This window comes from Setaria italica, chromosome IX (assembly GCF_000263155.2).
Source record: "Setaria italica strain Yugu1 chromosome IX, Setaria_italica_v2.0, whole genome shotgun sequence".
NCBI classification, from domain to species: domain Eukaryota; kingdom Viridiplantae; phylum Streptophyta; class Magnoliopsida; order Poales; family Poaceae; genus Setaria; species Setaria italica.
Window position 1 is genome coordinate 40,765,118 of NC_028458.1, and position 26,142 is coordinate 40,791,259.

The window sequence follows — 26,142 nt, forward strand, 5'->3', positions numbered from 1 at the left end:
AAAAGAAAATTTACTAGTCTAAGTCTCGATCCACGAATCTTGACAATGACAGGTCTTCTATTGCTCTTGTGTCACTGATGCTCCAAGCTCAAGGTCAAGGGAAGATGAAAATAAAATCTGAGGCCAACACTTACTATATCACATTTGCTTTTATCATATATCTACCTTTGCAATTGAATCAAGTTTTATTTTCTTTATAAGGCACAATGGCTTGGTATGTTGTGTACCGAGGTAGGAAGCCTGGAGTGTATGCAAATTGGGTAACCTGTCATCAGCAGGTCACCGGTTATCCTAATTGTTGCTACAAGAGTTTTAGTTGCAAAGAAGAGGCAATTGCATCTTTCCTAGAGTCCCTTGGTGATGAAAATGTCAAAGAAGCTACTATCGGTTCAAAAAAGATGGCAAATAAACTTAGTTGGCTCCATATCATAGTTATGCTAGAATTTATTATTATTACTGTACTGCAGTAATTAGTTGATTTTGGTAGTAGTTCATCAGGATCAACCTTTGCTCATTTTCATGAACATTGGTGGTAACCTCACCAAAATGGTACTAGGGTGCTCCGATCTCCTCCCATTCAACCTACCAAACATGATCTGGTGTTTCTTGTCATACACAATAACGATCCATCCAGTGCAACCAAACAACCCTTGCGTGATTTAGGACGATAGTAAAGTGCAACCAAACAAACCTCCCAGTATCGCTCTATGCCGCCTCCCACCATCCGGTACAGCCCATCCATTCTGGATGGCCTCCTCCTTTGCAACCAATCACGCTTGTAGTCCACTCTTTGCACTCGACGATGGTGACTGCGGGGGTGTTTGGATACCATGTGCTAAACTTTAGCAATATCACATCGGGTGTTCAGATGCTAATTAGGAGGACTAAACATGAGTTAATTATAAAACTAATTGCAGAACCGTGTGCTAATTCGCGAGACAAATCTACTAAACCTAATTAATCCATCATTAGCAAATGGTTACTGTAGCACCACATTATCAAATCATGGACTAATTAGACTTAATAGATTCATCTCGTGAATTAGACTCCATCTGTGCAATTAGTTTTGTAATTAGCCTATGTTTAATACTCCTAATTAGCATCAAACATCCAATGTAACAGGGGCACATGTATCAAACACCCCTTGCGAAGAAAAAATTATCAAACTGAAAACTTCTATTCATAACATTGCTGCAAAAAAACAAAGCTGATAACATGAACACACGATTAGCAACAGTTTGGAAGATGGTATGGATAAATATGGCCATGGAACTATTTCCTTCCCAGACCATCAATATAGTCATAATTTTGTGCTTTTGCTAAGACTATGTATTTCAAATCAAAGAAAAGCTTTTACTATGCAGATCATATGACAGCAGGAATAAATGTAAAGTGAACGAAGGCAGGAATCATTACTTAGGCCTGGTTTGGTTTCTTTGCTTATTTTTAGCACCCGTGTTTAGATACTAATTAGAAGTATTAAACGTAGACTATTTATAAAACCCATTACATAAGTGGAGGCTAAACGGTGAGACGAATCTATTAGGTCTAATTAGTCCATGATTTGACAATGTCAACGCTACAGTAAATATTTGCTAATGATGGATTAATTAGGCTTAATTAGGCTTAATTAGGCTTAATAGATTCATCTTGCCGTTTAGCCTCCACTTATGTAATGAGTTTTATAAATAGTCTATGTTTAATACTCCTAATTAGTATCTAAACATTCGATGTGACACGTGCTAAAAAAAGCAAAAGTAACCAAACGGACCTTTAGTCGTACTATAATTATGTGAATCGAGGCATCCAGGATGTAGGAAACAGGCAGCTCCGATAGGACCGAAGCAGACGCAGATGGAGGCGAGGATGAAGGGCCTGGCAAGCGAGGCTACAGTTGTTGCGGAGACAACGATTCCCGATCAGGGCCATGATGGGAGGGAGATGTGGTGATGGGCTGATGACACAGGAGTGGGTGAGGAGAAGGACGACGGTCGGTGCTCCAGCGGCGTGGGTACGCGGCACGGCGGCAGTGAAGGCAGAGATCGGCCTTGGCCGCAGCTGAGCTAGTACCACTCCCTGGTTCGCCTACAACGGCATCACATCCCTTGCTCAGCCAACTCCGTGCACCTCCGACTATCGCGGAGCCCCATCTGCACGTCCTTGAATCTCACCGGCGGTGAGTGAATCGAGCCGCACCCCACGGGCTTCTCAGCTTAACGCGAGGGAGGCGGAGGTGCCGAGGAGAAAGGTGGAGAGAGAGACAAGATAGAAGAAGCTTTAACCTAGCGATCTCTAGTGTTGGTTACAGCGGAGATGGTGATGGGCGTGGTCAAGGAGGCAGAGGAGAACGCCACGGGTCAGATCCGGCGACGAAGCCCTCTCCGGAGTCGTTGGCCTGGGTGGGGAACCAGAGGATCACAATGATTGTAGTGGCTCAAATGCGGTCAGCCTCCATCGCTGTCGTTTTACCCTGCCCCGCTGATTGATTGCCGTCTCCACTGCAGGCGCGCAGCTTCGGCGTGCAGCTGACTCAGAGGGTGTATGGAACCTGTCACCTCGGATGTTTGATACTAATTAGAAGTATTAAATATAGTCTAATTATAAAACTAATTGTACAGATGGAATCTAATTCGCGAGACGAATCTATTAAGCCTAATTAGTCCATGATTTGACAATGTAGTGGTACAGTAACCATTTGCTAATGATGGATTAATTAGGCTTAATAGATTCGTCTTGCGAATTACAGGGGTTCTGCGGTTAGTTTTATAATTAGCTCATATTTAGTCCTTCTAATTAGCATCCAAACATCCGATGTGATCCTCCTAAAGTTGTACCTCATATCCAAACACCCCCTCACTATGTGAGCTGCTGTTGCCTTCTTTGTTACCGGTGGAGAAGGACGGCCACGACGCTGAGCCGGAGCACCTGGTTAGAGGAGCCGGTGACGGCGCCGGAGCGGAAAGTGAGGCTAAGATGGCAGCTAGGATGCCGTCGTCGCGGCACCGCTGGCGGCGAGCAGAGCACCCGATATGAAGAGGTAAACGATGGCGATATATTCTGCGCACACGGACGCCGCACCTGATCGGGCCCACGTGCCGGCCGCCGCATTGGGTGGAGCACGCTCGATGGGTCGCTCAGCACCTCTTTTACAGTTTGCACAGCGTGAAGTAGATGCAAGCACGTAGCGGTGACACGCAAGGCTTAACAGTAACAAACAGTAACTCGATGTCTTCTCTTCAGCCATATGCAGTTATAAGTTATGTGCATACTTAGTCAACTACACTTGCTCGTGACAACATTTCTTTTTGAAACGAACTGTGCATAAGCGTTGTTAATTATATTAAAAGAAGAATAGGTCCAATAATTATTAGAACTAGACCGGACATCGAACCGGTAAGGTTCTCGGTTCAAAGGTTCATTGGTTCGACCCTAAAGAACCGTTGAACCGCCAGTTCAATAGGTTCACGTTCAATTGAACCGGCCACAAAATATCCAGACCAGCATATAATATCGTCGATAATTAATAATAAATAGTTGATCAAAAATAAAAATAAGCTCATAACTAACTTAATGGTACATTTTGAAAAGTTGCACAGCAAATTTACTTGGTGTTCCCAATTCAATGCTCTCTTACTGGAACGAGATTAACATTCTATAAATCAGTAAATCACCTTCATATGCAAACTGGAACTTAAAAATGGAAAATATTCAGAATACTAAAGATCTTACAAATGAAAAAACCAAGCCGATGTGTATTACCAATTCTCGTGTACGCAATCTCAATGATCAGGAAGAAAGTGTGACATAATTTCTACAAATTGTTGAAAGCACAAAGTGGTGGCAACCGGCAAATAGATTATTTGTAACTTTCCATCTCTCATGAACATTCTATCAAACACCTGGTGGGCACGTAAGAATTCATCCATCTTGGCAGAGCATTTTCACGAACAGTGATGTGGCGTTTAGATTATTATTTACTGATCTAAGGCTGACCGTACCGTAGGACGCCAACCGCGCCTGCATGCGCATCGCCTGGGACGCGCGCACCGCGCGCCTGTAGAGCGCGCGGGCCGCTACCGGTCGCGCGGGGAAACGCCAGGAGTAGCGGTTGAGGGTAAAGGAGAGAGAGAGTTGGGGGAGGGAGAGAAAGAGGGAGTGAGGGAAATAAAATATGGAATAGTAAGTATAAAGTATGGAATAGAGATAATATAAGTGCGGAAGAAATGAGTATAGAGTAGAGAATCTCGATGACTAAGATAGAATATTTCTTTTAAGAGATAGAAATAGAGATCGATAAGTGCAGATAGCCTAAGTATCTAACAAAGCAAGCAGCGAGAGGAGGTAGGATAGTGTTTTGTATCCCTAGCAGACTGCGACATTCGCGGAGAACTGGACGCGGTACCTCACGATGCTCGCGCTTGAAGGGGAGATGCAAGCCTTGGGCAGGCTGCTGGGCATCGCACGCCTGGGCAGGTTGCAGGGCATCGCAGCCCCACAGGCCGGAGCTAAGGACTTGCCCGTCGCCATGCATCCTGCAGCTGCAAGCCGTCGCCTCTGCCGGCGAGAAGACACGGATTGGAGAGGCGAGGGTCGCTGCTCTGCTGGTGCTGGATGAGGCTGAGCTGTAGCTGAGTTGGGGTTGCCGGGTGCTAGCCATTTGCACGGACAAGCGAATGACGCCATCGCGGAGCCACCGACGGCGTGGCGAGGACCAACCGAGACGAGGAGCCGCCGCCGAATGTAGATGCAGATGGACCCGCACGGATACGGTGTTTCCTGTTCTGCCCTTTACCTTGGATGCGCTTTGCTGATTACTGACTGCTGAGGAACGAGGGGCAAACGCAAAAGCCGTCAGGTTCCTTAAAAAACCGGCCGGTCCACCGGTTTCGCAAAAAACCGGTCGGTTCATCTGGTTTTTACCGGTCCGATTGCATGGACGGTCTTTTAAGTGAACCGGACCGGTGGACCGGTTTCGCAAAAAACCGGTCGGTTCATCTGGTTTTTACCGGTCCGATTGCATGGACGGTCTTTTAAGTGAACCGGACCGGTGGAGGCGCTGGTTCAGTCTTTTACCGGTCGAACCGCCAGTTCGGTCCATTCCTGTTACGGACGGGACAGAATAACAAAGAAAATACTGGCTGGTTGGATTGGGAAACATGAGACGACCTAGAGTAAATGATTCTTAGCTCGTGCAACAATTTTACCGTGCGCCACCCACGTGAGACTTTCTAATCTTCTTGAGGTTAATCTCTCCTATAACCGACTCCATTTGAATGCCGTGAGAAACAAATCCCAGTACGATGGAAGCCCTTCTTACTTTTTTATTCTGTTGCTCCCATGTAATTGTACTCGAGGACGTCTGTCAGACTGTCACCCCAAACAACTTTGATTTGATTAATCACTTCACCCTTATCCATGTCCATTTAGATCCGGCAGCGGCAGCCACCATTTAAATATGTCTTGATTCGGTCTTCATCACTCCGGTCATCACATTCCTTGAACCTCGGTTTGTGTTGTCATTTTCTTCATCCCCTTGCACACACATCTATTCATATCATGTTGTCATCTTCATCCCCGTTGGATGTGTATAAGGTTTCACACACAACTATTCATATGATGTGTTCCACCAAAACCATTGTCGTTCATCACCTTTGACATTTTTTCACTGATTAAATTGAGCTTAGTTTCTGAATGTCCACGCTCGCGAAAAGAAACGAAGTAAAATTGGAGCCCTCTCAAGCTTCGAAATGGCACAGAAGCCAGCGCATAGAAAATGCATGATTTCCTACCATATTCTAACCTGGCTGCGATGTTAATGGGAATGGACACTCGCGTCGGGCATATATGCCTGGCTTAGCCAAGAATTGAACCCGGCTTACTGCTCTGCACTTGTATACGAAGTTGCGTCGCTCCACAAACCATAACGCGGCAGCCTACTCTGTTTCACTTCCTCTGCCTTTGGCTCTCTGCCCTCTTCCTCGCCCAACAAAACAGAGGAAACGAGACGAAACAAAACGAAGAGGCCCAGCCTGGTGTCCCGGACACGTACGTCAAGGAACTCCAGCCGCATCTTATTTCTGTTCATAGTCATAGATCAAAGGCCGTTTTCACATGCAATATGTACAAGACAGGCCTGTAAACATGGAGACTGGAGGGTGAGCGTTCCATCCTTCCCTGCCTGCGTCGTGTTCGATCGCCACGACCACGAGGAGGATCCGAGCGATGTACAGGGGCGTCTGTGCAAACGAACTGTGCCATCCCTTCCCTTCCCTTCACTTGTGGCCGCCGGGACCATTGCCGTCGGCGCGCGGCGTGATCCTGATGACGAGGCCGGGGAAGACGTCGTCGGGGTCGTGGACGTGCGGGTTCCGCTCCAGGATGTAGGGGTCGCCGCACCGGGCGCTGATGCTGTGCAGCGTCTCCCCCTCCGCCACCACGTAGAGCTCCTCGCACGGCCGCGCTGCCAGCCGCGCCCCGCGCACGACCGCCGGCCCGACTCCGCGCTCCTCCTCCCCCACAAGCGACCCCACCAGCAGCACGAGCGCCAGCACGCAGCACCACGACGCCACCTCCGAGGACGCCCCCGACCGAGGCTGCTCTCCGGCCATCGCTGGCGATCGATCGACACAACCACTTGCGAGACAGAGTTTGCTGTGAATTTGGTGCCTGTGTGTCTGTGTTTGGACTTGGGAGTAGCTAGGGGTCGGAGGTTTATATAGAGGACGGGGCCTCATGGAAGTTGGGGCGTCGTTGTAGGAGGGGACGCTGAGATGAAAATGGAGATGGTTCCGCGGGAGACGTCGGCATGGTCAGAGCTAAGCAGCCAAGCAAGGTAGCTGAAGTGGAGGGTTGGATACTTGGATTGGATGGTGCTCCATTGCAAGTTTGTCACTGTTCCCAGACTCCCAGAGTCCAGTCCATCAGAAAAAGGGACGCACTACTAGATTGGAGGGTATGGGACTACGGTTGAGCACTTGAGCTTTATCATTCTGTCTAGCCAATAATTTTTTTCGGTTCAGGACTGTTCAGTACAGTATTATAAATGAATTACTTTGTTGCAGAGAAAAGGCATCATCACATCTGCCAACAGAGGTACCGTTCTTTCCTGATGAGATGTTAACAAGCCGGGGTCTGTTTAGTTCCTCCCAAACTCCTAACTTTGACACTATGCAAAAAGAAAATTCTCCGTCACATCAAATTTGCGGTACATGCATGGAGTACTAAATGTAGAAGAAATCAAAAACTAATTGCACAATTTTGTTGTACTTTGCGAGACGAATCTTTTGAGCCTAATTAGTTAATATTTGGATAATAATTCACAAATACAAATGAAACGTTACAGTGTGCTACAGTGTTATAACAGTAATTTTGCATCTCCAAAGTTGGGCAACTAAACAAGACCCTTGGTAGGTCGATTTCTTTTGCAGAACATCGACTACGCAGGTAGGACAGGGTCACAAAACATGGCTTTAGGTGCTAAACTATCTGGATCACAAGCAATAACTAGCACAACTTTTTTCCCTTGGATGATCTTATTAGAAAGTGTGACAGCAAAAGATGAAAAGAGCGGTACAGAGACAAGTCACAAGACAACCAATTCATTTTTCAACCGAGCACACACGCATGGACGTCTACGAGTTGCCAGGGCGTCGGAAAGCTACAAAAGGCCCCATGTGGGGGCACCCAATTACGGGACGTGATCCCCATGCCATCCAAACGTTCGTGAACCTAAAACTTGTCGCTATGCAGGAAAAAGGCTAGCGGTTCATCCCAAACAGGCAGCAGATCTGACAAGATCTTCCAAACAAAAGTCCAAGAAAGCAGCTTCTTCTGGCTCCAGTGACTCTACTGCGGTGTCCTTTGCGGCCATCGAAGCAAAGGTTACCATTTTGTTATTGCTCACGGAATAACGACCACTAGCTGCCGTGTCCAAATTTTCGGCTTAAGGAACCTGTGAATCCGTCCCTGTGAAGGATATGCTAATTTAGTGGATTATACAATCTACGTGCGGCCAAATCATTCAGGTCATGAGGCCTTCCTTCGAGCGATGCATATGCATGAGAGACTATAGCCTCATCAGAGATTAGAGCGATGCAGTTTGCCCTTTGCCGTGCTTCCAAATGGTGGTGTTCGTTCTACGGAAACATGCACGGCGGGAAACCAGCTGCGCTGGGGATCCTCTGACCACGCCTTGACTCTGCCAAGCGCTGCGACCACTCCGCCTGCTGCCGCGACCATGCATGCGAGACAGCCAATCTCGATCGCGTCCGCGTCACAGAGCTCATGCAGGGCACGTACTCCAACCCAGCCGACATGAGCGTCGGCCGCGGCAAACGCCAAAACGGCCGAGGCCGGCAGGTGGCGCGCGGGAGCCGCCCCTCGCCCGCCGCACCTCCCCCGGCCCGACGCGTCGAGCGAACGCAATTACTCAACAGAGGATGGGCCGCCGCCGTGGGACGAAACTCCCATGCATGCCTGTGATGATGTCTCTCCATTCTCCAAGCTTCACCGGCGCGGCGGCGCATGGGGCAACGACGATGGATGGCTCTTGTGGGACCCCGGACCCGGCGTGGAAGTGGAATCTCTTTGCGCTTTTTTTTTCTGACGCATGCTGAGCCTTTTGGAAATTTTAGGCCAATGGAGTCCGTTGCGGGCTTGCGGCGGCTGATCGCGCATGCTCTCGTTCTTCCGGCCCCTGGGCTAGTCATCTTCTATGCAGAAATGCAAAGGAAAAAGGGTCGGGTCAATTAATCGAATACTCCTACAGAAACGAGCATTAGTTTCAGTTGGGAAACCTCATAAATCTCGAATTTCCCAAGACTGATCATTCAAGACTAAAGGTAGTCCCGGGTGTTTCACGTGGAATTAAAGCCATAGTACCAATCGGGACTAAAAGGTTTTGCGCAAAAAAATATTAGAAATTCCTGGGAGGCCTCCCGACATGCGCACATATGACCTGAAGCCTCGCGCACAGCTTCCTTACCATCTCGCATACACATCACATCTAACTGAGTAGGGGATGTAATCTTTCAACCGGGACTAAAGTTCTTGGAGGTTTTAGTCCGGATTTGTAACACCAACTAGGACTAAAGGTATCTCCACGAATGGATCATCTTTAGTTCCGGTAACAATTGAGATTTTTGTTGAGGATGGAAAATCATTTTTCTACCGGTGCTCTCTGCGCGTGCGTAGCGTGCGTAGCGTGCGTAGCGTAAGGTATACGTGGAGGCACCGGAGGTTGCTAGTGCTGAGTGGGAGGGAAAAGGGCAGGAGAGCTCTGAAGGGCAAGCTAGTGGTTTAGGCCGAACGACGGGACGAGGCACACTGCAGTGCTTTATCGTAACATATCACATGCGCCGTTTCTCTCCCTTTTTATCACATGAATCATGTTGCCGATTGGATTGTTCCTTCTCTTATTTCTTTTTCTCGAGAAACCGTCTAGAGGCAAATGTATATATGTGTAAAATCATTTCAATGAACACTCACACAGTATACTCTACATAGTTGCACTTCCATGCTACTATACTAACGATCTTCAAATTTATTTGGGATGTAGAATACATCTTACCGTGGATCTCAGCTTCATCTAAGAGCGGGTGGCCACAGAGAAAAACACAAACTATATGGACACGATCCAATGCCAGTGCTCGACGATGCCGTCCCTCCTTTGCGCGTAGTTGAATAAAGCTGTTGGTGCTGAAGCCTCTACCACTAGATGTCTAGATCCATGCTCTCGTAAGGACGCGGCTGTCCAATTCTTGCTCCGGTGGAAATGATGCCCTCTAGATTTGCCTTCGTAAGGCGGTGGAGCTCTTTTGCTGTTGGATCTTCATGTGCAAATCCTTGACACGAAACAAAGTAGGATGAAATTTAAGAAACACGTCATTATAAGTAGTGAACTTATGAACATTGATAAAAATTTTCTTAGCAGAGGCAACATGAAGAACATCATCGAAAGAAAAATCATACTTGGGGAATGAATATATTAGATTTACCAATATGACTTATACCTTTACCACTAGCAAGTAGCAACATGGATCTGATCTCCACCATTCACTAGAACAATCTTCCCATATATGAGAAGCAAGCTCCAATGAGGCGACCTAAAACAAGATTTCATTAATCATGGAGGAGAGAACGAAGATATGACAACACTTGTTGATCTTGCGAAATCCACTGAAATGCAGGCAGGATTCCCAACCTCCTCTTTTGTGTTGTCAGCTTTCTACTTGAATTTTTAGCGCACGTGCGTCTAGAAGACCAACATGAAAAGAGCATCACTGGCGATAGGTAGTAACTGGGCTCGCCACACTAGAAAATTCTCCCAAGTAAGCTTCTATGTGATAAAAGAATCGAAGCCAAAACTCTAATTAGCATACTACATGATCTCTAGGAGTAGCAGTGGTGGAGGTAGGAACCATTGGCCCCCCAGGATTTGGATGATTTATTGACTAAAACGTAAAAACCATGCTCTTGCAAATTAACTTGTGACATGATTAGTTGTTTATGGGAATAATAAAATTCTATTAAAACCATGGACACAGCAATATCCAGGTGAAGCATCCCATTCAAGGATGGTTCCTTGAGGACATTTACATCCAACAAGCATTGCCATAGCATGTACAGCTCTATTACATTCTGTAAAACAAAGAAAACCTGTATAAAAGCTAAAGTTTGAAGTCTCAAGAAACTTGATCTCACAAACAATTCTACCGATCTCCGCGAGTTTGTACTAGTCTGTCTCCAGAGTCTATTTAAAATTCATTACGTCGGTTTTCAAAATAATTCTAGTCATAACACACTGAATTGCTTTTTTCGTTGCTTTCAGGCAGTTTGTTATAGCCTCAGCACGGAGAGCGATCAGAGCATGTTTTCATTCTTCTTGCATTGGACTTATTAATAAACTCACATCGCAAATTCTTATCACAAAACCCTATCCACCATCATGACTCTTCAGGCTAAATGTCCCATATCCACATTAATCTTTAATTTATCTCCATGAGAGTGATTCCAGTTCCTCTCTTCCCTATGCTTGAAAGCTCTCTAATTTTCTACAATATTTGAGAATTCGTTAGTGTGTATGTATAATATAATCCACATCATTTACATTTATTCTATGATCCCCTTCTCTAACTCAATTTTTTTCTCATGGCCATTGCCAAAGTACATTACACGCTCTTATTCTTATCTTTTCCTATAATCCCAATAACGTTAATCATTGCCTCTAAAGAAATTGTTAGACTTAATCTTGTTGTTTACATATTTTACGAGTTAGTCGTGTCCAGAATTGGTTTGTGTTAGTACTGTAGCTTTGAGTATATGTTTAGTTGTGTACGTGACCACGGGAGTGCTTTGCTGGGTTGTGCAGCCAGATGTGGCTCAACCTATGCGTGCGTGTGTGCTTATTTAAGCCATGTAATCAGAGGTGTGTCAAGTCTCTGGTAGTGAAGAGAAAACAAGTGCAAGTGCTGGTGCCGGTGTGCAGCACCTAATAGCCTTTGAGTGTGCTAGTGCTCCTCACAGAATTTGTGTTCCTGCGTGTGTGTTCTTCAGATGTATGTGTGTGTTTCCATTCATTGAGAGAAGCTAGCAAGGAGTGCTTGCTTGGGTTTGTGTAAACATCAGAGATCTTCGTGAGGAGAGGCAGGCCGATTGGCTTGATCAGTTCCAACAGATATCATATCAACAAATATTACTCCTTGCTACTCCAGTCTCAATTCCCTTTGCAATTCTTTTACACGCTTTCACTTAAAAAACAAATGGGTACCATCTTCGTCCAATATTTAGTTAAAGGCCGGATAACTAGTAATTTGGATGAAATGAATGAGCTCTAAATACTAATTTACAATACACACGTTAATATTTCTTTTTCACAAGTTTAGTATAGTCTAATATTTCAAGTTTGAACTAAACATAATTTTACTACAATGCACATTTTTTGTACATTTATATTACATCACAACTTTTTTCCAATTATCTAATTTTAATCTAAAGCTTTCCTGTAAACACGATCCTTTATGATTGTTTAAGCACAAGTTTATGACTCTTCCTTAATATTAAAATCCATTTAAGAATGGTCATTGACTACTTTTTAAGCTCATGGCTCGTTCCCAATATAAAATGTTACTCTGCCCCGAAGGAGTAGACTGTAATACATGTGAAAGTTGTTGAAATGGCCTGAGCCTTACGGCTGCCGCTGCAATTCATTATATAGGATATGAGTACATGACAGTTTTTTACATGGGCTGCCCTACTAGGATACAATGGTAAACAATAGAAAACCGACATGTTGCATCCATAAAGATCTTCAACATGCACATGTAGCAAGTCTAACACTTAGCCGACGCTCGAAATGTTAGAACTGAAGCTGGTTGGCTTTTCTCAGAACGAGACTATTGTGATACCCGGTCCAATTTGAATATGGTGTAGTGACCTATAAGCGTAAGTTCCTAGTGAGTAAGGGTGGAGCTAACTTATAAGCTTTTGATCACTAGCCATAGCATCACACGAAGCCAGGATGAAAGTGTAAGTAGGGTACTATGTGTGTACATGCCCGCCCCTTGGAAGGGTTGTGCCATGCAGCTTTGGAGGACGGGGTGTTATAAGTGGTTCAGAGCCGACCCTCGTGATTGCGCATATGGATCAGTGTGCGGACATATGGCGCATGGTGTGTGTGGACCCAGAGGGGACACACAACATGAAATATGGCGCTAGCACTGGACATACGGTCATGCGCTAAAAAGGGACATTCTTGAACATTTGCCCAGCTGTAGGTGAGTTTGACCGATGAGGACGTTGGGTCCTTTGGGGGGGGGGTATGTGACACTCGATCCAATTTGGATATGACCCGGTAGTGTCCCATGAGCGCATGTTTAGTACCACCTTACTAGTTGAGTAAGGGTGGAGCCAATTTATAAGTCTTTATCCACCAGCCATAACACCTTCGAGTTAACCCTTTTGCATGAAGCGAGGATGAAATGTAAATAGGGTGCTATGTGCATGCGTGCCCATCCCTTGGAAGGATTGGGCTGTGCGGCTTTGGAGGATGGAGTGTTACAATTATGTTCACTCACGCAAAGAAAGAAGATCAATGGGATAACAATTAACAGGTGTGCAGACTGGCAAACTGAGTATAGCTCAGCCAGTAAGGTTAGGCCCTGTTCGGATTCTCTTAAACTAATTTTTAGTTGGACTAAAGTTTAGTTAGTTAAAAGTGAACCAACACTTTTAGGTCTCCTTTGGAACATAGGAATGGAAAAACATGGGAATAGAAAAAATATAGGAATTGGATAGGAATGCATATGCAAAAATACAAGAATTAAAACTAGAGGAATTGTGGAAGGTTAGGTGTTTGGATGGTGTAGGAAGAACATAGGAAATGTTAAAGGAACCTTAAGAGCAAATTTCAATTAATTAATGTGGCATGCTTTGATTAGGCACAAGTGACTAGTGTCTTATGTGGCAGAACCACCCAAATTAACCCGGCTAAAGTGTTCTCAACATCGCCTCAAATGCGAATAAACACTTTAATCGAATTAAAATTGATTAAATTAAAATGGTAGTCTGTCGGGTTTCACCCGATACAACCACGTGTTTCTAATCGAAACAAGCATACAAAGCTCGCACGAAGATGAGTCCAAAGATTACAACAATCCAGATAACATATTACGGGTCCTACGTTAAGTTATTACAACCGAGTGTTCAAAAGCATAAAGAGTGTTCAGAGTTCAAGCAGCGGAAAAAGAATGATAAGTCTAATGTCGATACAGGATACCATGGTGAAACTTTCCATGATATCACTCACCACGATCCTCGCCGACCAAGGATGGGTTCCACTCAACCGTCCATCCCGGAAGGAGCTGAGACGGTCAAGTCACACTAGCAACCATATCCTCAAAATTAACATTACCTGAAAATATAGTCACAACCAAGGCTGAGTATACTAATACTCCGCAAGACTTACCCGTCAGGTGGTATCTAATCCATCGATTCCTAGACATGTAAGGCTTTTAGGCTAAGGGTTTTGTTTTGGCAAAAGCTTCTAAAGTGAGTCCTTACTTTCAAGTTTTAGCATCAAGTTCTACTTGATTATCCATTCTAGGTAAGCACCTATTCTAAGAAAGCATGGTGAAACAAGCATCAATATTAAACATCATCCTTGTTCCTCTTCTTACTCAATGCAGAAAGGTGGTCAAGCAGTCCCAAACTGTGAGAAGCAGACGATTCGAATCGAATTTCTTAACCTTGCAAGGTGGACCTAAACACACGATATATGCGTACCACGCCGGGTTCACATACACAAACCGTTTCCATAGATCCTCAGCACATGTCCAGATCCCACTTCGCTTGGATACAAGGCCCCACCGGTCCCGAAAAGATGTCGTACCGAGGCTGCACTTGTACCCACACGATGCATCAGGGGAACCCGGTTCCAGAGAGAGCAGGGAGTATGTCCACGCTCCGGTTCAATTAGGTACTAGGCTTCCCGATCCCATACTCGGTATGTGTCTAGTACGTTCAAACACTTGACCATAAATCTAACATATTTCGACCTTAGCAGTTTTTCTCTAAACATACGGGGCATCCACCAATTCCAAAACATATTACCAAGCCCTGCCCGTCAACCTTATGATTCCAACATAAGTAAATATGCAACTCCTATAGCTCGCAAGTGACAGGACTTCACTCGACTTTTACCGTGTCCCTATTTAGCATAGCAACTACGTGACTTATCATGCTAGTATTCAACACATGGGTATTAGGAGCATGCAACTAAGGTTTCAAGCTACTTTTATGAACTTAATGCACAAACATAAGTAACAAAAGTATTGCATAATTTTAGAAACCAAGGTTATGCTCGGGGGTTTTCCTTCTTGTCCTACGCTAGCCTGTGGCTCTTCCGAAGCTTGGCTTGGGTCTTGAGCGGTCTCGATCAGGTTCAAGGCAGCAGCTGAGTGTTCCTCCTCAGCGTCTGGAACCAACTCGTACATACCGTCAACGAGGTTAGCTTCTACACGAGATGCATATGGATAAGATTTCATTTGTAACCATTCATGGTGTAGGTTGTATTTCATTTAATCATTACAAAAGCATCAGTGTATTTTCGACCTCATTCACCTAGACAAGATTTTAAACCTTTCTTTCTTTTGGCTACATTCACCTAGACAAGACTTTAACAAAACTTTTCTTCGCAAAACAAGGTGGGTTGTGAAGAAAATATGGGTTTTACCTTGATGGTGATTGTGTACACATATAAGATTCTAACAACTTAGAATTCATAAAGAAAAAGGTGATGTCATGTTGGTACTGTTTAGCAACCATTTTTCAGAGTGATCATGTTCCGATGAAAAGCATAAGTAATCATTTGCTAGTCTACCATTCCTAGTAGCAATTGTTATTAATAATTAAACTAACTCTTAAACATGAATAAATATTTCTGGAAGCATCTATTAAGATATGAACATGAAATGTTTACAAAAGCCTTTCCTCTACACAAGTGATCTACTGTAAAAATTTGAGATGCATTTGACACTCACAGGATTTACTAAAAATCGAATAGTATTAAATTGCAGAATATGAAGAATGATTTTTAACTAGAGTTCTATCATCAGTTTGGTTGCACAAAGTTTATAGAAAGATTAGAAACACTAACATATGCTACTGTGAATTTATCAAGTTTTTATGAGCATGAGAGCCATTTATCCCATAACAAGGAAATTAAACAACATGTATTTCCCTAAGCAATAGAAAATATATATTTCATAGGAGCAAGTGTTTTTACTAGTCAGGCATGAGCATCAAGAATCTAGCAAAATTTATTTTGCATTTTTATCTATTTTCCACTAATTATCATGCAAATAACAATATAAAGACAACAATTAAGCATTTGAATTTAAAACAGTAGGAACATCATGTATTCCAGTAGCACAACTTATAGATCCAGAACATGCATGTCAAAAGGAAGCTAACCAAAGTTGTTTCACATTTTTCAGAGCATCCTATGATTTATCAAGCATTTAATGGCTTTTGTACAAAATAAATCATAGTGCTAGATATAGGACATTAACATGCACATAAGCAGTTTTAGATTAAACTAGACATCACCAGGAACCTAGCAAAACAAGTTTCATATATTTATCATTTTTCTACATTTTCCTAGACATTTTCAAAATTTCAGCCGTTTAAAAAGATTTTAAATCAAATCTAAGTTTCATGTTTACAGGACAACCCTTGAAGTTTTTAAACATTCACAACGAGGTCCCTACATTCTTGGGCTAAGGATCTTGGAAATAAAATAGGCCTCGCAATGTAGTACTTGGGGTTCGGTCGGCGGCGCGGCGGCGAAATTCTGGCAGACTCCGGCGAGGTGGGTGCGAGCTAAGGGCACGGGCGCGACGAAGGGCGCACCAGTGGTCGGTGGGCTATGGGGGTCAAGGGCGGAGGAGGTCCGATGGTGGTGCTTCGCGAGGCAGTGGCGGCGCGACTGTGGGAGCTTCGTCTCCGGCAAAGGTGACGGCGGAGGAGGCCAAGGAAGGGCTCGGGAAGGTGCGGTGAGGGCCGGGTGGTGCACTGGAGAGCTCAAGCGGCGCTGGTGGGGCTCGGGAGGTGATGCTCGGCGGAGGTGTGTCAAAGGCGTGCGCAATGGAGCTCGAGTGCGAGTGAAGGATGGTGCCGGCGAGGCTAGGGATGGCCCCTTTTATAGCGACAAAGCGGTGGGAGGATAAGGCGACGCCCATGATGAGCTCGTGGCGCATTGGGCAGGCCGGCGGTGGCTCAGTGCTAGTGGCAGGAGGGGGTGCACCGGGACTGGTCGGGAGTGCGTGAGGTTCACCAGTGTGTCATGGCCTACGGACTAGGGTTGGCCGGGCGAGATAAGGCGTGCGGATGGAAGGATTGCGCAGCACGCTGAGTGGGCAGCGCGGCACGCGTGCTGTCTCTTCACCGCCGCCGGTTGGGCGACGGGGCGGAGCCAGGTGGGTGGCGCAACGTGGCGACGGCGCATTCGCTGCACGTGGTGATCTCGTCTAGCGTCATGGCGTGCATGTGCATGGCGTGCGAAGATAGGATCTTTGTGCCGGATTTTCTTCAACTTTTTGAATTAAATGATGAAAACTTCAAATACAAAAGTTTGAGTTTGAACTATGGACTCAAACTTCTACATAGGCTGATAGGTGAAAAACACAACAGATTTGGAGATAAACTCGTTGAAACTTTTGGTGGAAGGCCGGGCAAGGTTGAATTTGAATCAAACTTGACCAAACTTTGATCCAATTTGGGAATACCTTCCACTCAAAATCAGAGAAAGTGCAAATTATAAAAGTTATTTAATTTCAAAAGTTCTACAACTTTTATATTGGCGAAAAGTTGAGTTCTTATATAAAATTCTATTTTTAACCTTTACGTAAATAAGTACCTTTTAGGGGTGTTTTCAACACTTAGAAGAATTTGAAAGGTTTTTGAAATTTGACACTTGGGAACTTTGATTTGCTTCTAATTTCTCTTTTTTGTTCTTTTAATCACTAGGTATGTCACACCTTCTTTGATTAGGCACCACTTGTAGTCATTTAACTCTTACTGGTCCTCGTTCCTTGTGCATAGGTTAAAGAGGTTTGAGTGGATTCTATTTTTCCTATAGTTTTCCTATTGAATCAAAGGGAAACGAATTTTTCCTTTAGTTTTCATGTGATCCGTTCCTATGAACCAAAAGTTGCTATAGAAACCAAATCCACAGGAAGTAGAATCCTATGTTTTTCCTTCATTCCAAAGGAGGTCTTAGATGACTAAAGTTTAGCTACATTGTTTGGATCGTAGGACTAAAAGGCGACTAGGAGATGCATAAAATCCATTCATTACTTTTGGGAGATGAGAGAGGAGAGAGAAGGGGGGATAGGTTGGTGGGTTGTGCAAAAGTGATTTTTGCTATATGTTAGCTACTTTTAGCTTGAATTAGATGGTTTTGGTGGACTAATGAACTAAATTTTAGTTGTGGTGCAACTAAAAATTAGTTCACCTTTTAGTCCACCCATTTGGAGCTAATTTTTAGCCAACTAAAATTTAGTGGGGTCTCCAAATAGGACCTTACTTGTGGTGAAAGCTGCCCACCAGGGTTCGAGCTCTCGACTCGGCTCTCGTGCTCGCATTTTCTGGATTTATTCCAGACTTTAACTAGCATTATTTGTTTGTAGTAGGCGACGTGCTCGTCGATAGCGAGCCATCAATGAACAATGATGACTTTTTCGATCTTAAGGGTAATAATGCTATGGCGCAGGACTTTATTCAAAATCATTTGAGAAATATTTTTTCCCTTTTCCGAAGAACATTCACATGGTAGGGCTCCACGAATTAAATGACGCATCACTGGCCCACATGGTGACCCAACGGCATAAATGGGCTCGACTGATGGATCTCCTCGGTCCATCCAAAACCAGCCAAATAACGAAAGGCTTTCCCCCGGAGGATGATAGTTCAGTAGGGAGCCCATTAGGCCATTATCATCCCAACTCGTAGATGGACATGCAATCTGCAAAGCAAGTTCACGTTTGCAACATGCTCGATTTCATTTGGCATTACTTACACCAAGTTCACAATTCACATCCAATGATACAAAACCTACACAAACAAATCCCACACCAACTCATCCACCAGCTGATCGGCCAGCATACCGGCCACCACCGCGCTGATCTCCTGCTCCTCCTCGCGGACTTGCATCCACCGCCGGCCGCGCTCCATCTCCGCCACGATGGCCTCCCCGCCGTGCAGGACATCGTTCAAGCCCCACCGTTCACTTCCCGCGCCGTCCATCCATCCCCTGGCCGCCGCCAGAACCTCACCGTCGTCTCCCAACCGTTCAGCCATTTGCGGTAGCAGCCGCACAGCCGGCGCAGAGAGCTTCTCCGGGTGTTCCGTGGAGCCTCGTCGTCGTTTCATCTCGACGAAGAAGTCGAACAGAAGCCGCTCCGAGACGTGATCCACGCCGGCGGAAGCCGCGTCCATGAGCAGATGAAGAAGGTCGTGTTCGTCTGGCTCGTGGCAGACGACGCTGGCGCCGCGGTGGCTCCTGGTCGGGCGCGGCGCCGCCGCTGCCACGTCTTCTGTGCGGCACTGGATAACCTGCTGCGCCAAGACATCATCGGCGAGATCGTCGGTGTCCGACGTGGCGGCCAGGAGTGCCTCGAGATCCATGGGGCCTAGTTCTTGGGTGCTCCCGAGCCGTCGGATCTTGTGCTGCGGTCGTAGCATCTTTCTCCCTGCTCCACGACAAAGAAGAAAAGTGAATAAGCAAGCATACGTGGACCATTGCATTGGTCAAATCACGGTCATCAATCCAAATGTGGCGAGCACGCAATGCCGGGAGATTAGCCTGCTGCCTTTCCCCGGCAGTCACTGGCGCTGTGGGCCCAGCAAGATCTCCGTATAATTTGGCACGGCTTTTAAAATGTCCGTATCGTGCCCGGGCAAACGACAAGAATAGAGGAGATTCTGGAGTGCCACCAGTCACCAGCATTACCCGACGAACAACTCAATCTGAAACTGTAATACTACTAGGACACCTCTTAAGATTTGACAGCATTATTAGCCCCAACGCCCCAATGATTTTAGTCTGTACTCGTACTCTGTATTGCTACATAGAGCATATTAACCGGACGACTTTTCAGAAGGCACGGTCAACTAGCTCAGTGCCTGTGCCTCTGCTCTGTCTGGTACATTGTTCCGAACCGACACGACCAACTGTGCATGACTCCATGAGTGACCACGACCTGTTCCGTGGATCAGGACTTGATCCGGTACAAGTCGTCCGTGGCCTCGTGATTACACGATCACGTAGTCCTGAACTTTCACTTGTACTTTTTCCCAGCCCGTGTTATTTCGATAATTAGGTGATTATTTGTGTTGCGCGTGGATGAATCATCGTTCATGCGTACTTGATGATTCAGAGGATGATCACTTACTCTGGAGACGCGAGAGGCTGAAAGACGGCGAGTACGCGCCGGCGACATCCCTCTCCCCGTCCTCATCGCCGTCTTCGCCCTCGTCATCGTCGAAGGGGAAGTCCATGACGGCCACCGGGCTGAGCTGTTCCTCCTTGTCGTCCGCCTCCGCCCCCGAGCTGGACCCCCTCTTCATCGCCTGCATTATCATCGCACGGTCACCAACCATACGCGCACCGAACATTAGCTCACCATCAATCAAAGCCATTTTGCTAACGAAGCAAAGCTACGAATAGCTTGCCGAGGCAAACGACGACGATTATTTACTCGCTATGCGATGGTCCGAGCCGGAGGAGTACGGAGCTGCGGCGGCAGGTGGAGCGGCCGCGCGCACGCCCTCCCAGTCGGTCGTTTCGTGCCGTGAACTTTTTCGTAGAGGACAAAGCACGGCTAGCTGCACGGGGGTGACAGCGGAACGTGCGGCGCCGGCTTAGCGCGCGATGTTAAATATCTTGTAGATATATCTCCTAGAAGTAGTTTGAACCGTGTCTATCTGCAATATCTGCTGTATCGTATGAGGGGTCCACCAGATCCTTGCGTGTAGTTGATACGCATGTAACAAACTCCTTGTAATCCCAGCCGATTGATGGCCCTATATATACATGACGCTGCCCTGAGCAAGGGTGGCAACGCTTACACAAAGTTTTACACGCGAGAGGCTTCGTTTGACCAACCGTAACCGGCGTGTTATTGATCGTATATCGGGGGGCATTAATCCATGTGGGCGTCGCCGCGTTCGTGCCCGCACATGCGATGGTTGCAGTGCAGACAAAGATACGACACAGCGGTAGCACGTACCAGTGGGAGCCTGGAGAGGTTGGTACTACGCGTGTGGATGGGATGGCCACTAGCGCGAGCAGCGTGCCAAATTGGCAGTGGCGGTGGCCGGACGGAACGGCACAGGGCACACCACCACTCGCCGGACAAGACAACAGGGTCGAAGGCTCGAAGCTCCTATGCATGGTGCTCGGGGACCTGGGAGCAAGAACACTCGATACTGTAGTCGAGTGGCGCGTGCAGGCTGCAGTGCACGCTGCTGACGGGAAGGGCCTTTTTACCCTGCTCGCCCAGTCACTCACGGCCACTGGTCACTCGCTCCCCGACAAGCCGCGCTCGCTGACTGTGCGTAGGCCTACCGCATTCATGCGCGCAGCTACCTTTTTCTTTTGGTTTTGGTCCACAGACCACAGCCCACGCCGGAGGGACGCTGGACCGGGCGGGCATCATCGACGTGCCGTGCAGTACGGTGCAATGTGCGAACAGGGTGGTTTGGGTGGCCGGACGGACGGCGAGCTCTACTGCTCTAGGCAGCGGAAAGCGGCATCTGATCGGCTAATGAACAGAGATTCATTTTATTCACCGAACACCTAAGCTCTAGCAGTACTTGACGGCCAGACAGCCGGTACCGCGTACTTAAGACTGTCTCGAGAAGATAGTTCTCGATCGCACCAACTTACGTATAAGCAAACCTCGAGGTCAGGGTATATAGTACTAAGGTCTCCTCCAACGATGCCCAACTCAGCTAGCTCATGAGTATGTCACATCAGATTTTTACCCATATCACTACTAAGAGATAGTGGTTGACTCTAACCGTTGGAGGAGGCCTAAACACATTTGCTAGGCACAAATCTCACTTGACTTGGGTAAGCGGTTTTGACGTGGGTGTTGCAATCTCGGCTCGGCCGGTCGTCTCCATCAATCGATCACCACGAATAGACTGGTGCTTGCGACTGAGGATCGAGCAAGTAACTCTGGCCGTAGTACCGTCAGTCCGTCACGTCTCACGAGCCACGCAAATTACTCTTCAACAGTGGACTAGACTACAAAGACTCAAAGAGGGTGGTGTAGCTTATGCTCGCCGTGCGTCAATGCAGTCGATTCCTTGGATACTCCCCGCACTTGTATCGGCACAGTCCGATGGATCAGCATCAATGAGCAAGCCAGGCCGTGTGTAGTTGGTTGTGGCATGAATATGTGGGGCTAATCCGCGCACGTTGATCCGGAGCATTACGCATGCAAAAATAATGGAACTAACCGAAGAAGCCAGTGGAAGGAGATGGGCCAACTGAATTAACGCCCAGTTATTGGTTGAAGCATGATGAACGCAATGACGACAAGGCAGTAGTAATTACCTGGTGCTCATCTCCGGTGGTGTCGTTCACCGCGTCGGCGGCGTCGGCGTCCATGCTGTCCGAAGCGGAGCTCGTCGTTGCCGTCGAGAAGTCGGAATCCGACTCGCAGCGCGAGCCCCTGCTCCCGGACGAGTTGTCGCTCGTCGTAGTCCCCGACGACGACGCCCCCGACTCCGAGCCGCTGCCGCTCGGCGCGGCCACGGCGCAGGCGTCGTCCTCGTCGCCTTCGTCGCGGCGCCGCCAGAACAAGCCGCCCCTGCCCAGCCGGCGCGAGAGGCTCCTGGAGAGGTGGGACAGCTTGCTCGGGCGGCGGCGTAGGGACGGCAGCGAATCGAAGTGGTGCCGCATTGTTGGCGCCGACTCGCCCAGCAGGCGGCGTGGGTAGCAGCGGAAGCCCGCGGCGCTGCACGACTCGCAGTCCAGCTCCAGGAGGTCCTTGAGCCTCAGCGGCGTCGTCCCGCCCGCACCCGCCATCGCCCGCCGCTGCTGTCACGCCGCTCGCTCGCTCACTCACTCACTGCACAACACTCCCTAGTCAGCTAAGTGTCTGATCTGAGGTTTGCTAGCCAGTGTGCGCCTCGCCACGCCCACGCGTGCGTTGTGCCAACTGATCAGCGTGCTCTCGAATTCGCGTGATTTAAGAGCCAGCAACTGGAATGCCGGGAAGCGCGCGCGGCTGCTGGGCAGCTTCGGCCGTGTCCGTGCGGGCATAAAAAAACCGGGCGAGTTGAAGCTTGTTTTGATGCGGGGGCAGCCGGGCAGGTGCTCGTTTCGGGCGGAGCCGAGGAGAGCGGGGAGCGGCGGCGACCACCAGGGGACAGGGCGTGGGCGTGGCTCGCCGCGCGCGGTGGGTGGGACAACTTGGGAGAGTGGGGATTCGTCGCGGTGCGGCTGGCATTGGGTTATATACGCGAGAGCGAGACGCACGGGGGGATCACGACGAAACCGGCCGGCGTTTGTTTCCGTGATTGGTTCATTTGCCCCTGCCCCGCCGCACTGCACCTCCCGCAGGGTTGCTGCGCGCTGCCGATCCCGGACCCCATCCTCCGAGCATGGGCATCACGCTAGTATCAGTCTATCACAATTCACACCCACCCCGGGGTGGCTATGTCGAATGAGGCTACCGAGCTGCGTAGGATCGGAGTACGTGAATTGATGAGCCTTTGGACCAAGGCATCAAGTACCGCTGCACGATCGCGGTGGCTGGTGTGGTGTCTGCCTTGTACTCGACGGAACTGGCATGGGCATGGGCGCGCGCGGCGGATTCGAGAGATTCGGCGGTAGCGGTAACGCGCCGATGCGTACATGCGGCAGCATCGCAATTCGCAACAAACAGCTCGCGTGCTGATTGGTACTTGACCCCCCAGTTAACACGTTCCAACCCATAAACTCGGCCGCGCGTTTGATCAGGAGGTTCAGGGAAACACATCTGCTGTCAAAAAGAGACGAGAGCGGGTGCTGTGGTCCGTCCATGACTGCATCAAGTTGTGTACTGGTCACGTAGCAGTGCCGTACTCCGCACCAGCAGCGATGAAAAAGCTGGTCTGGTCCGTGGGTGTGGCCTGGGTGGGGCAGCAACTAGCACAGGACGCCGTGGAGCCTCGCAGCGACACGGTCCTCGCCCGTTGACCCAGTTTAATGCGGTAACTAGCATTGTACTCTGCTATGCTGGTTTTGTTTACGTTTGCCAGGGCATTGCTACTCACATCAGTCATCACCAATTCACCATCGAAGGAGACGCACAATTAACGCATTGACCGCACGAACCTTCGGCGCGGTTTCCACGGCCGCTCCGGCGCCGTCGCGAATCCATCCGATTCGATTCGCCCAGCCCGATTCCACTCGTGTACCAGTACCACCTTGAGCTGCGCTAGCTACGGGTCAAGCGCCGCTGACTGGCACACGTAGGGGGAATCAAAACGTACTACAACTACGTCCTGCGGCCGGTTTTGTTTAGCCTTAAGATTCGAGTTCCAGCTGTGCCGTTTTTTATAATCCCGGCCTGTGTTGGCTGCTAGTCCAGCACGGCTTACCGCCTGTCTCCCCGGTGGTTTCGTCCATTCTCATTCATCATCTATCTCCTCCCAACTTCTAGATGCTGAACACGGTTAGTCTAATTCACTGGACGAATATAAGACACTTTTATTTGAAAAAAACGTGCTCGGCTCTCCGTCCATATTTCGATTTTGAATGCGCGTGAGCTTGCAGCAGGCGACCGGCCAGCTCAAACCGGACCGGCGGCACCAGGGGGACATGAGCGTTGTGGCCGTGGCGTGTGTGCACGGGCACCGGCAACAGCGACAGCGACAGCGCCGGCATGGAACCAGGGCGCTTTAAGGTCGCCACTACGCGCTGCCTCCCCGCGCGGTCCATGGCAGAAGATGGCCACGGTGGGCAAAGGGAGACGAGCAATGATCAGGCCAAGTGCTCATGCAGCACGTTTCACTGACTAGTACCTTAGCCATGCTACGTTCTAGTGCTTCTAAAGTGGAAGCGAAGATAAACCGGAAGGGAACGGGCAACGTCAATGCCAAAATTAGAGGTACGTATTGGCATTGCGATCTTTTACGTGGTGGTTTATACTGAAGGTCTCGCTGATCATCTGTATTAGTCCTTGAATTAGTAGGCTAATATAGTCATCATCACAGTTCAGTATATTAAGCAATAAAAGACGCATAAATTAATAAGAAAATCACCTTAATGCAGCGAAGAGAAGTGTAGGTGCCCATCCACTAACAAGTTGGTTGAAACAGCTGGAGACCTATACCTAAGTAAGGCTGAGTACACTTATAAATGGTACTCAGCAAATCATAGCGTTGAAATTACATTAAATGTAGGGTTGATCAAGGAAATGGTATGGTTTGATTATATAAACCTCTTTGTAAGGTGAGGTGAGTTTTGAAAAGGAGGAGAAGTATGAATCACTTTTATTGAGTTGTTGGCCTTAGATGGGGAATCTTACCTCCTCTACCAGTTCCTAAGTTTTAAGGAGCACCAGGGACCGTCGGGGTCCTTCTGGGCCAGCTTATGCCTCGTTCTAAATTAACCCTCTTAGGCCACAACCCAGTCTCACCAAACACATCTGTAAACACACGGAACACACCTATAAACACACGATTACTAATCAATGGGAGCTTTGACTATGTAGGCTCATGACCGTGAGCCTCGGCTATTCAGATAGATTTATGACTCTGCACAGAGGTGTACACTTTACCCATACGTTCGATTAGTCCATACCTCAGCTTCAGGCGGTACTGACCTACGAGACCCGTACCCACTGATGTCTATCTCTATACGACATTTCCTAGCTCCATCCACAGGTACGGCTGGGGTCTAAACAGGGGCCATACTACGTCCACATTTGGACACTATCCTGGGAAATAGATGCATCATAACGTGGCATATAACACCACAAGGTCCTCTGGATCTCAACTTTTGACCCATGTCGATCGGACCTAGGACTATATGAAAGTCCTGCTCCAATCTACATGTTGCCCATTGTGGCCTCTTGGGATGGTTTACTAGGTTCCACTGGGGGTGTGAATCAAGGTCTCACATGGATAGGCACTCCCGAAGGCTGTACCTTTTTAGTTGCACGTATCACTCGAAAGACTTTCCCGTGAACCGATCCCTATATGATCGGAGTAAGCATTGGGACAGAACCCTCCATCCAGGCTGCCCCCTTGCTCCCCTGTCCTATCCTTTGGGGTTTCTAACTCTTTAATTGATTCATTTTATTTACTAAACTCACACATTTGGGGTTTTCGTAAACACACTGTATATGAAATATTCCTAAGGAATTCTATTTCTAGAATGACGCTCTATCATCGATCAAGTCGTGACTGGGGTCATTCATAGGATTTCTGGGTTAGAGCAGCTTCAAGACAAGGCAAGAAGAAAAATAGAAGTGGGTTGTTCCTATGATCTTGAAGAATATGCAAGTCAAGTTATTATCTTGGTGAATTTTAATATTTAAGAAAAATATAGAATAAAAATATGCTCAAGGGGTGGATGCTAGGACT

General features: G+C 47.6%; 2 protein-coding genes across 2 annotated transcripts; both read right to left on the bottom strand.

Annotated features, from left to right (window-relative positions):
• Positions 1-6,007: 6,007 nt before the first annotated feature.
• Positions 6,008-6,799, bottom strand: LOC101767984. The gene has a single exon (XM_004983811.2). It carries the CDS (start codon positions 6,732-6,734, stop codon positions 6,273-6,275), a length of 462 nt encoding a protein of 153 aa, XP_004983868.2. The 5' UTR covers positions 6,735-6,799; the 3' UTR covers positions 6,008-6,272.
• An 11,733-nt stretch (positions 6,800-18,532) lies between these two features.
• Positions 18,533-22,978, bottom strand: LOC101768384. The gene is made up of 3 exons (XM_004983812.2): positions 22,121-22,978; positions 19,950-20,127; positions 18,533-19,247 (listed from the first exon to the last, which is right to left on the bottom strand). The coding sequence occupies exons 1-3, from the start codon at positions 22,592-22,594 to the stop codon at positions 18,610-18,612; spliced, it is 1,290 nt and encodes a 429-aa protein (XP_004983869.1). The 5' UTR covers positions 22,595-22,978; the 3' UTR covers positions 18,533-18,609.
• Positions 22,979-26,142: the final 3,164 nt, after the last annotated feature.

Bases quoted from the DNA above. Each gene is read 5' to 3' on its own strand.
- LOC101767984 (XM_004983811.2), bottom strand. From the start codon at position 6,734: ATGAGGCCCCGTCCTCTATATAAACCTCCGACCCCTAGCTACTCCCAA.
- LOC101768384 (XM_004983812.2), bottom strand. From the start codon at position 22,594: ATGGCGGGTGCGGGCGGGACGACGCCGCTGAGGCTCAAGGACCTCCTG. The intron at 20,128-22,120 runs GTAATTACTACT...ATGATAATGCAG, and splicing joins CCACCGGAGATGAGCACCAG to GCGATGAAGAGGGGGTCCAG. The intron at 19,248-19,949 runs GTAAGTGATCAT...GTCGTGGAGCAG, and splicing joins CAGCCTCTCGCGTCTCCAGA to GGAGAAAGATGCTACGACCG.